The sequence below is a fragment of the Astyanax mexicanus genome, chromosome 1 (genome assembly GCF_023375975.1).
Source record: "Astyanax mexicanus isolate ESR-SI-001 chromosome 1, AstMex3_surface, whole genome shotgun sequence".
NCBI lineage: Eukaryota > Metazoa > Chordata > Actinopteri > Characiformes > Acestrorhamphidae > Astyanax > Astyanax mexicanus.
The window spans coordinates 43733207-43744997 of record NC_064408.1 but is presented as its reverse complement, the minus strand read 5'-3'; the positions used below and the strand labels follow the sequence as shown (position 1 = coordinate 43744997).

The 11791-nt window shown below is 36.6% G+C and overlaps 1 protein-coding gene across 2 annotated transcripts in view; it reads right to left on the bottom strand.

The window, feature by feature from the left end:
* Nucleotides 1-212: 212 nt before the first annotated feature.
* The window catches only part of LOC111190048 (polyunsaturated fatty acid lipoxygenase ALOX15B-like), a 153587-nt gene continuing 142008 nt past the window's right edge, over nt 213-11791 (bottom strand). For both annotated transcript variants that reach the window (XM_049467046.1, XM_049467043.1), the window contains exons 3-15: nt 10143-10350; nt 9875-9956; nt 9050-9172; nt 8850-8956; nt 8585-8757; nt 8199-8342; nt 7871-8074; nt 4324-4410; nt 4035-4204; nt 2432-2550; nt 2252-2352; nt 1997-2167; nt 213-1602 (exon numbers count right to left, since the gene is read on the bottom strand). In XM_049467046.1, coding sequence (XP_049323003.1) covers nt 1423-1602; nt 1997-2167; nt 2252-2352; nt 2432-2550; nt 4035-4204; nt 4324-4410; nt 7871-8074; nt 8199-8342; nt 8585-8757; nt 8850-8956; nt 9050-9172; nt 9875-9956; nt 10143-10350 — 1869 coding nt within the window. In that variant the 3' untranslated portion in view covers nt 213-1422. The remainder of the gene's footprint in view (nt 1603-1996; nt 2168-2251; nt 2353-2431; nt 2551-4034; nt 4205-4323; nt 4411-7870; nt 8075-8198; nt 8343-8584; nt 8758-8849; nt 8957-9049; nt 9173-9874; nt 9957-10142; nt 10351-11791) is intronic.

Genomic DNA, 11791 nt, shown 5'->3' with positions numbered 1-11791 from the left:
ATATAATTCTTCTCTTATGACACTTTTCTAGTATAGTAATGATAAAATGTATGTAAATGGTTCAGTTTTTAACTGGTGGTGTTTTTCTAGTGCAGTGGAATCAAAACTGTACGTAAGAAGGATATAAAAAATGAGCAGCACTGACACCTGAAAACAGCAAGTGAAAGTATAGTGACTTTACAGATCGTAAAAAAATGGTACAGAATTCAAAATAGCTTTTATCAGATTTATTTCAAGAAGAAAATCATACTACAAAAATGTTATTGATTCAAAAAGAAGAACAAATACCAGGAAGTAAACATAAAATAATCAAAACTATTAAATGTATCTGATCAATATAGGTACAGTAAAATAAGTGCAGTATCATGGCCTCAGACAGGCAGAGTGTCTTCTTTCCTAATATGTCCTTTCCTTTCAGTTCTCTAAACAGAAGCCAGCTTGTTCTTTTCAGTCTACCTCTCTCACCTGTCTCTTTTAACCCTTTCATTTTTTAAACCATGACATGGCCTTTAAATTTGAAGCCATCCAATCAGACGTTACAGATCTGCCCTTTTAAAAACAATTAGTTTTTAATATGTGACTCTGGAATTCATTCTATATTGAGGATGCATTTTATGCTAATTTACTCCTCTCCAAAGAAGGGCTACTTTACCACCATTCTTGTGAAATGACTCTGTGCTGTAAATGTAAATGTAGAGGTGTTTGACCCTGATCCAGTTTCTATATGTGGTTATAAAATGCATTAAGCTTCTTATCTACAGCTCTATTAATGATTAAAAATTGTTAATAGTACCTCTCCCTGATTATGCACTTAATTCCTGAAAAACATATGCATGGAAAAAAAAATCTATATGTAAATTATGTTGCATGCAAATATCTGCATGATAGTATTAGTATGTGTATAAAACAGGCCTTTCAGCATCTGTCATGTGATATTTAGTATTTAGATAGCTGAGGAAAATAGAATTTGTAGAATTTGTAATCTGCTGAATGCACTGTAAAGTTTACAAGTTTAGTCTTTTTTGAATGATGTCACAGAAGAACCACTTTTGTAAAGAGTGTGAAACTAACTAAAAATTGGTTTAAAAAAATTTACATCAAGTGAAAATCTGTAGAAGATCTTTAAAAGGTTGTTTACACTCACAAATCTCTGTTTCAAACATCGTTCTTTATAGAACCACAAGTGGCTCTTCCTTAGCATCACTCAAATAATCATCTAAAGAATCAACCTTTATTTTAAGAGCAGAAGTATTTAAATTGCAGCATTTTTGCTATAAATGAAAAGAATGAAAGAAACAGCTCATCACCCTTCTAAATATATTTTGATTATATAATTTTTTACTTTCTCTTTTCTTTCTCTTGTTCTTTCGTGCATGTTGGGCGCTATGCATTCTAGAAAAATGCCCTGTCAGTTTGTTCACTCTAAATGGCAATGCTATTATCCACATTCTTTGGACTCAAGTAAGTGTATGGAAGATCAAGCTTCTTGTTCCTTTTTTCAATTTTCTTATCAAGAACACGCAGATCCTCTTGAAACTTTGCAATCAGGTCCAGGGGTATGTCCTCACGGAATAATGCCTCGGGGAAATATCCAAGTGGGTACTGAAGACGCACAGAAGAACAACAAGACGTTTATGTTGAGAGTGTGTGAATCCATTAATTCAATAGCTTTCATAATTAAACTTCCTTCCACTTCTAGATCAGGAGAATCTCTCACTATCTTTAAGAAACTCCTGAAGACAGAGCTCTTCAAAGAGCAGCAACTCTCTTAACACTTCTAACCTCATCTCCTTCTCCTCCTCCTCTACGCCTCTATCCCATTATTTCCCTTTGATCTCCTTTAGGCCCTATCTAAAGATGTTTTTATCTTTAACTTCTATTGCTTTTGTACTTCACTATTGTAACTCGCTTTGGACAAAAGCATCTGTCAAATGCAATGTGATTTAATGTAATGTAATTAATTTTTTATGTTAATTTCAATAATTAATTCACAGACCCGATCAGAGGACTCGCGGCTCAGCAAGTACACAACTGCCATTATGTTAAGCGTGGTGGAGACATCAGGTAAAGTCTTAAGAATGGTGTCATCTGTGGTGTCTCCTTTTCTGGTTGGTGGAGGACATTGGAGAGAGCTTGGGAAGTTGGGCATCCAAGCCCCAAAATCAAACTGACAGAAAAGAGGTAGTATCAGGTCAATCATAATAAAAATAAAACATTAAATGAATTTTTAATTAAAAAAACATTTCTAAACCTGTCCGTTGTTGACTGCAGCATGTTGGGCAGACACAGTGAAGATCACCATGGTGACAAACTTTGACAGTTCTTCAACAGTGACAAAAGACTGTGGAAATCCTGTCAGAGACGTGAATGAAAAGGTTTTAAACAGATTTACAAAACAGGATAAAAGAAAAGAAAAGAAATGAAAGCTTACCAGTCTTACTCTTCTCCTGGAAGCAGTTTTCTACTATCTCATCTATCCATGCCTGTAGCTCCTTGTCTTTCTGTACGTCTTCATCATTGTAGTAAAAAGACAGGACTCCATGCACAAAACTAGTAGATATGAAATAAAGAACAAAGAGCTGTAAAATCTTTAACTAATAATGTCATTTTAAAAAGCATGCTACAGTAGAAGAGAAATATATACAAGTTCACAATTCAATGTGTGCTTGGTGAAAAGAAGGACTTTCTGTCTTGTTGGATGCCCTGTTTTTTCCCACACAGTGAACATGATTACATAGGATCAGTTACTTGTATTTTTATTTTTACATTTTGTACGTTTTTATTCATGGGATTCGCAAGCTTTAAAATGTTCGTGGGCAACTGGTGCAATGCACTATGGGACAGTGTTATCACACTCTACCTGGGCATGCAGACTGCAAATATTGAAAGCATTACAGCAGCTGGAAGTCAATCATTGTCAACAAACATCAGTGACACCCAGAGGTGTTTAGTGATGTGAGCGTGAGTGATGCAACGTGAGCAAATTCAGTGACATGAGCAGCTCTTTTCCATAATGGATAGTGCTTATTTCATAAACATCAGCAGATTCTGAGCAAGTTAACATTAGTAACGTTAACATTGTAAATAGCTACAATGTTCTTATTAAATTACATAAAAACATTTTTGTTAGATTGTGAATTAAAATAAATAAACAAACCTGTCACGCCTCTCTGCCTAAAGACTCAGTTTCCCAGCAGCCTCTGGCTCAGAACTACAGTGGCTCTGAGGATCACGTTCTACGTCACCCAGCTATTAACTGATGGCTAATCGTTTCCACCTGATCTTTCCAGTATAAATACTCCCTCAGTGCAGCTCCATAGTTACTGTGTATTATCTAGATCTAGATTCTAGCTCTGTACAAAGCGTTCTATCTTGTCTTTGATTCCCGGTTTTCTGACCTTGTTTTGCATCGTTTACTCTTTATCCTTATCCCTGTACCGAACTCTGCTTCCTGTCTGACTACTCTTAGGTATGTTATTATTACTGCTGCCCTTCTGGTTTTGACTCTGCCTGTTTTTGACTATTCTTATTTGCCACACCCTGTTAATAGACCTGTGTTTTCTAACCAGCGTTTGTCTCCCCTGGTCCTGGTCTACGTTAAAAAATCCTATTTTAACTATGGTTTTTCATTTTGGTTTGCTTGATGACAGTTAGATATATTTATATATATATATATTTTTTTTTTTCTTGTGATGTGCTCACATTGTTAGGCAGAAGCTCAAACAGCTCCTTATTCTATACATAGTTCAGAACATCGATATTAAAGCAAATAAACAAGAAAAAAACATTAAATTCTCTAAATTCCTGTGAATGGCACATTTATCACTCTTTGCAGGATTAGTTTTAAAGTTACTACTGAACAGATGCTCAAGTATGATTTAAACACAGCTTTGCACATTAAAATACTATAAACATCACATGTCACTGTTGTGAAAGAAGTGTATGGAAGGGAATCATTGATAAATCCACTTTAATCCCTGCTGTTCAAAAACACAATTAAGATTAACTTCTAAATGTTTTTCTTGCTAGCACACCTGGAAATGATATTCCACAGATCCAGTCCATCATCTCTGTAGTAGTAGTTGGGAATCTTCTCCACGCCCCTCTCCCTGATGTTGTCCGGCAGGCAGAGAGAGCTGTATGTCAGAGAAGAGGCTGCTCTTTTCAGGAATTCAGTCATAGGTTTGTTGCCTATGGCAGTGTACTACATGCAGAGAAAAGCAAAATTAATCATTTGAAATAGCAGTACCTCAAAAATGAAAATAGTACACGTCATCTACATTTTACTGATAATCAAATATCAATTAAAGTAAACTTGTGAACCTGAGAGAAAACCCCATCCGGTGAAACCAAGAGATTTCTTGCCATGATGTTGATTTGGAGATTGTAGCGAACATGGGGAACCAGGAGCTTGAAAATAAAGAGTGATATTTATTTAGATTTACTGTATTTACTTTATATTTAATATATTTATTATTACTCTTTTGAATTATTTGTGTCAGTTCTAAGGACCATATCACTTATGCTGTGTAAGATATGTTGATATTTGAAGCCTCTATATGCAAAAACTGTTCATTGTGTTATTTTCTGCATTTGTATTATATTTAACATATTCTGTTCTGTATCCAATTGTGTAAAAAAAGGTTATGATTATAATTATCTGAGCAGCTCAACCAGGAAACAGAAAGATGGAGTGAATGTTCTGTTGTTCATATTAATAAACGTGTGTGTGAACATGTTACAAAAATGACAGCTAATGTTTAGAAACATCTCCGGTGCCGAAACAAACACGATCTGAACAACTGCATATGAACTAAAAAAAAAGTGTATATAAGTTTTTCTTGGTCTAAGAGTCAAGAGGCTTTTATTGTCATTGCATCTGAGTACAGGTACACAGTATAATGAAATTACGTTCCTCCAGAACCATGGTGCAACATAGAACCACAGCAATAAACAACATAAAGTGCAGAAGTGACGACAGTGCAACATAAAGTTATAACACTAAATACAATAAATACAATAAATACAAAAGACGAGACAATTTAAGGACAAGACCTTAAAATACCGATATGGTATAATAGAGTGTAGTGAGGATAAGGTGCAGAGATGTGTAACATACTGTAACATATAGAAGATACATAATTAGAGCAGTTATGAGATAGAGAGTTTAGAGTTTTTGAGAGTGCAGCAAATATTGCTGATAGGAATAAAGACATTTCAGCCTCTAAGTGCTGAGAGGGTGTGAGTTTGTGTGGGTTCAGTTCAGTTTGTGTGAGTGCGATGGGTGGGTGGGTGTTGGGCGGGGTGATGTTCAGTTCTGTCTCTGTGCGTTGAGAAGTCTGACTGCCTGGTGGATGAAGCTGTTGCAGAGTCTAACTATATATTTAATTTTTTTTCTTTATGTACACAGGAAATCTGTTTTTGTTAAATCTGGGTTACTATTAGTGTTGATTCAGCACTAGCAAATTTACTGTGTAATAAGGACAGAAATGTGCATCAGAAATTTCAGATCTGAGATTCTGTGAGAAACCTAGGGATCATTTTGACACATATGCAGTATAGTTGAAACTGCATTCTTCAATTTACAGAATATTGCAAAACCATCAGTCCCGCATACTAGAAAAAAACTATGCAGGAGGAAGAGCTTTCCTTTTTTTTTTTTTTTTTTTTCCCAATTTGAAACAGCCTCCATATTAATACAGTCATATGAAAAAGTTTGGGCACTCCTATTAATCTTAATCATTTTTAGTTCTAAATATTTGGGTGTTTGCAACAGCCATTTCAGTTTGATATATCTAATAACTGATGGACACAGTAATATTTCAGCATTGAAATGAGGTTTATTGTACTGAACAGAAAATGTGCAATATGCATTAAACCAAAATTTGACCGGTGCAAAAGTATGGGCACCCTTATCATTTTATTGATTTGAATACTCCTAACTACTTTTTACTGACTTACTGAAGCACAAAATTGGTTTGGTAACCTCATTGAGCTTTGAACTTCATAGCCAGGTGTATCCAATCATGAGAAAAGGTATTTAAGGTGGCCAATTGCAAGTTGTTCTCCTATTTGAATCTCCTCTGAAGAGTGGCATCATGGGCTCATCAAAACAGCTCTCACATGATCTAAAAACAAAGATTGTTCAACATAGTTGTTCAGGGGAAGGATACAAAAAGTTGTCTCAGAGATTTAATTAAGATTAATAGGGGTACCCAAACTTTTTCATATGACTGTCTATGGGTCTCAGACACACTTTCAATATTTAAATCGCGACTCTTTACACATTTCTCTTTACACAAGCTTCTGAATAACTTCCTGATTATAATGTTTCTCTGTAGTTGTAGTCTACAGTCATATTATTACTGTTCTGTACCTTCTCTGATTACACACCACTGTTCTATCCTGCTCTGATTACAGGCTTTTTATGTTTTTGTCCCTTTAACTATTTCTCTTACAGGTCACACATTAAACATTTTTTCTTTCCTTTCTTTCTGTTTTCTATCTATCTATCTATCTATCTATCTATCTATCTATCTATCTATCTATCTATCTATCTATCTATCTATCTATCTATCTATCTATCTATCTATCTATCTATCTATCTATCTATCTATCTATCTATCTCTTTCTTATGTATTGAGATGCCCTGTTCATGATGTGGCCCAGCCTGACTCTTCAGTGCCCTGTTGCCCCTGTCATCCACTCCTGCCACACTTCATAGCTGTACATAATGATCTTTAAACTGTATGGACATTAACGATGAGCATGTGCTCATCACCTAACTCATAACCTTCTCCTGCATTACCTCTGGCTCCCCATTATCTCTCTGTACAGTTGTTTTTGCTCTGTTATTTACTTGTTCTGTGCAGGTCGACTAGAGGAGGATGGGTTCCTCTTACTGCATCTTGGATCCTCCCAAAGTTTCTTACTCTTAGTATGAGTATGACTTTTGTTGGCACAGTTGCCACTACCACCTTGCACTGTTGCCACTATCGCTATGGTGCTTACTCATAAGGACCTGAATCTCTGTAAAGCTGTTTTGTGACAACATTTGTTAATTTGAATTGAATTCATGCTTCCATCCAATAAGAGCAACAGCAACAACTAGACTGCAGTTCCTTCAGAAACTGCGAGTGTGATTGCAGAGCTGATTCGTGGCTGCTTGCTGTGGTTTTGCTAAGCAGTTGCCAAGGTGTTGCTAAGCGGTTGCCAGGTGGCTGCTAAGGTGTTGCTAAGATGTCCGCGGTGTTGCTATGTTCTTGCTAAGTGGTTGATAGGTGGTTGCGAAGGTGTTGCTCTGGACATGCGGGGTGTCCAAACTTTTGACCAATAGCTGCTTTATCCAATAGCTCCTCCATTCACACATAGTACTGGAGCTCTGGCTGGGGTGCCGGGGTGTCCAAACTTTTGATCAGTATCTGCTCCATACAGCAGATCCTCCATACACACACAGTACTGGAGAGCAGGGGACAGAAAGGGTTTCGTGCATGCGTGTGTGAGAGAATTCGTACAGCAATTGTACAAAAACTGTAAATCGATACGCTTTATATATTTTCCGAAAAAAATGGTAAGTTCTATAGGTTGTCCGATTTTGGTCTTTTGTGACTTACACAGGCTTTCAAATTTCTTCCTACTCATTTTCAATGGGAAAAAGCATAGATTTACTAAGTTTTTACAAAAAACATTCAAAAAAACGTCCAATCAAAAAGCTGTACACAAGCAGACATCGCTAAAGCAATGTGCAACCATAAGGGAAAGAATAATCAGACTTAAGAAGAACAGTACTGTGACTGCCTACTGCAATCACACTAAAAAGTGGTTACCAGGCATTATCAGTATGTAAAACATTTAGGAGCAAAGAAATCACCTTAAACAGAGGATGACATGAAGGCAGGTTGCGCAATACTGCCATAGTGAAGACTTCTCCCAGCAGGTGAGTGCGCAACAGATGGAAGTTCAGCTCATGTTCATTAAACTCTGCACCTCTGACAAAGATCTTTGCCAACAACCAATCCTTCTCATTATCAGAGGGTAGAAAGATGGGATTCCGTGCTCCAGGCTTCTGGTCCAACTGTAAAAAAAAAACATGGGTCAGAAATGTTCTGATTTCTCAAGCCTAAAAGAATAAACTAAAAGAAGAAAATGGAATACTACTCTTTTAAAATAATGATTGAACGAATGTTTACTGTCGTCACCTGGATGGCAATTGGCATCAGTTTGTTCTCGGGAGTGCTGAAAAGCAAGCAGAGTGGAGCAGAAAGATACTGCTTTCTTTCGTCGATCTCATTTCCCTGAAGGCCATTCAATCTCTTGTAGTCACACAGGAAGATATTTCCTTTCTGATTAAAAACATAGTATTAATGATTCCAATTTTAATCTCAAAATATAAACTATTTATATATGCATTGTTAAAAAATAAACACTTAAAATAGAACATTCTGTGTGTAATGGATCTTATTAATATATATATTAAATTATTACTGAAATAAATAAACTTTTCAATGTGATTATAATGTTTTGAGAGGCATTTGTAGAGTATGACAAACTGTTATTGTCAAAAGGTGTCTTAATGTTCTTTTACCTCAATTTCCATTTCTAATGTGCTTTTCTCTGGTAAAGAACTTTTGACCATATCATTGGTGACTGGGAAATTCTCAGGTAGTTCTGAACAGCGCTTGATCATCGTTGGGTTCAGGCCATTAAGAAACTGGTATCCAAAGAAATCATCCCTCATCCAGTTCTTCTCCACATATTCTGTAAGAACAGGCATAAATATATTAAACAGAGCAATTACTTTATATTAGTATTGCTACTTATTTATTGGTGATATTAGAAAAGGAAAATACTTGTTGTTGTTGTCTTTTTCTTTTCTGAGAGCAGACTAGAGAGTTCTCCAATGTTATTCCATCTGTCCTTGTTATTAAATTCTGTTCCAAGTTTCAGCTCCTTGAAACTTAGACACAACATTGTAAGATTCTTGAATTAATGAGAATACAAATCTGTGCATACAGTGCACCTATGTATTACTCAAACACAGAGAACTTACGCTGCACCCAGGGTGAACAGGAATTCTTTTTCTTTGGTGAAAGAGAATCTGACTACAGGTGGCAACTCAGTGGGACTCTCAGCATTCACAATGTGAGGTAATCCTTCAGCATATATACCCCACCTATAAGAGACATGCATGCACAGAACATGGCTTTTGGAACTGCATTGTGCTGTTTTTAGGTTTAATTTGGATTGAGAAGAGCAAGTGTTCATAATGGCTCTAAAAGCCATTGTCAGCTTGTTATTGTCTGACCATTGTCAGCTTGTTACAGATTCTAAAACAGTTTTGTGTTTTCCCTTTAAATGACCAGATAATTACTAAAGTTAGATGATGTTCTAGGACAAGGAACTCAACAAATGGTGCTGAACAGCAGCCCATCATAACTTCTCCTACTGTAAAGAAAACAATGGAACTCAATGGAACTGTATGTTTTAATAGGTCCAAAAAACAAATGACTAATTCATTACTAAGATGTAAAGAGTCCTTAAGTAATTGTATTAGTTTAATTAAAACTGTCCCGGAAAGAACTGTGTTTACATAGTAGCGTAGTTAAAAAGCGAGAGTTACATGGAAGGTACACAAAGTCAGTAAACCTCAAACACTGTTGTGTTGGATTTCCAAGAAAAATCCCACCTAACCCCACCTTACTGGGTGAACAGTCTGAACTGTGAAGGTTTTTTAATTCATGTACATATTGATCCCCAAAGATATAGAAAAAAAATGTTCACCGATGTTTATACTTCCATTATAAAACAGTTTCAGTTATTTTTCATCCTTCTTTAGCTACACATAAAACCATAGTGTGTGAAAATGTTTGCTTACCTGAAGTCTTGACGACGCCTCTTCAGATTGTCTTGTCTGTGTGCAAGAAGTTCAGGAGCTGTGTCCTTGGTTCCTAATTTGGCTGGAATCAAAAGTTTATGTAATTATATTTATGGCAACAAATAAACTTATCTTTGCAGTATCATTTTATCATTGATAATTGAATATTTTTGCCTAGCGTATTTGATGCCCTTTTAAATGGTGCTTTGTGATTATTCAGTGCATTGTTAAACTCTCTGGTAATTGAAATATCAGAATCTGTACAAACCTACAGCTTCTCGGAGAGAGAGCCTCTTGTTGCTGCTCATCCAGCAATAGCATGGGAAAAGCTTACTGACTCCTTCAGGTGTTGTTACAATAATTTTGGAGCAGAACCAATCATCATCAATCAGTCCCAGGGCCACTGGCTTTGCTTCCAGTTCAACCAGTAAGAGATCACCTATATCTGATTTGCAATGTACCGAGATGAGTTGCTCCTGATGGGATAAACAGTTCAAATACATTTTATCAAGAGAATTCTAACAAGTGAAAATACCTGATATAGAGGAGAACTACCCAGCTCATCTATCTTTTCCAAGAAAGGATAAAATAAATAAATAAACTCCTCTCGCGGGGATCAAACCCGTCATCAAGTGCCGCGATCCAATACACTACCGCATCACCGGCTAATGAACTAAGTTACAGCTGGGAAAAAAATCACCTTATAATAAGAAAGGGAGCTCGAGAACGGGTGAAAAAACAAGAACGTGCAGAAACTAAAGTCACCCCGAGCGCAACAGAGAGACAAGGAGGCGTGTTAACTAAAGTTCGTCAGAGAGGCGTTTCTATTTTTTTTTTTTAATTATCGTTCATTATAGTTTAAACAGCCTCGCGGGCCAGATGTTTTACGCTTTCCGGCCACATCTGGTCCGCGGGCCACCTATTGCCGACCAATCCTATAGAGATTTAGAACAACATTTGTGGAATTACTTTTAATCACAAATAAACCTTTTTTTCTGTACTTCTGTTTATTATTAGTTACATCCAAGCAGTGGTGTGCAGTTAGGTCCTTCTAACCCTTCAGAGAAGGGGTGACAGAAAGTAAATAATTACATACTTTATAATTAGGAAATATATATTATAGTTATTGTAATTATTTATTTTATAAATTAACTAAAATAAAGTTTTAACTAATTAGCAACTAATTCAAAAAGAAATTCATTAAAGAATAATGTGTGGGTCGGGTTTGTGGTTAATTTGCAGGTTCATGTGGATTGGTCGCCCCCAAAAATGATAGCGCAGAACAGGGGCATCGCTCAGTTCAGCTGTACTATTAATGAGGAGGCAGGCCACTCACCGCTGAGTGAATGGGAAATCTCTTAGCGCCAATCATGGAGCTGGTTCAAGGAGAAAGTCCCAGCTTTCAAGAGAAACAGCCAATCAGCTTGCTGGTTTTGTGGAGCGCGGAGGAGTCAGCGAGTTGCAGCGAGTAGTACAATACTTTATGCTGGTAGTTTAAATAAGTTTCTTAACCCTGATCACTGCCCTTAAATGGTTTTCCACAGGATCCAACGGATCAGCTAATAAAAAAATGACATGAGAAAATCCCTTAGCCCCCTATGGACCATAAATCAATCATTATGTATATGCAGCAATGTATTAGACACATCATACAACCACATACTTTAAAGGTACATTATGTAGGAGCTGAGAGCGAGCGTGTGAAATAGCTACATCAGTCCAATTTCAAAACACCACAGAGACTAGCCTGCCCAGCCCCTCCCCAGATGCGAAGCTACCTTGGGTTGCCAAATTTGATCTACAATGAATCTACACAATCTACACAAAGTTTAGACGGGTAGGAGAGGCAGAGAACTTAAGAGTACGAGCGAAAGGAGAGAGGAGAATTACATTCTTTAAATAAAAGGACACCATTGT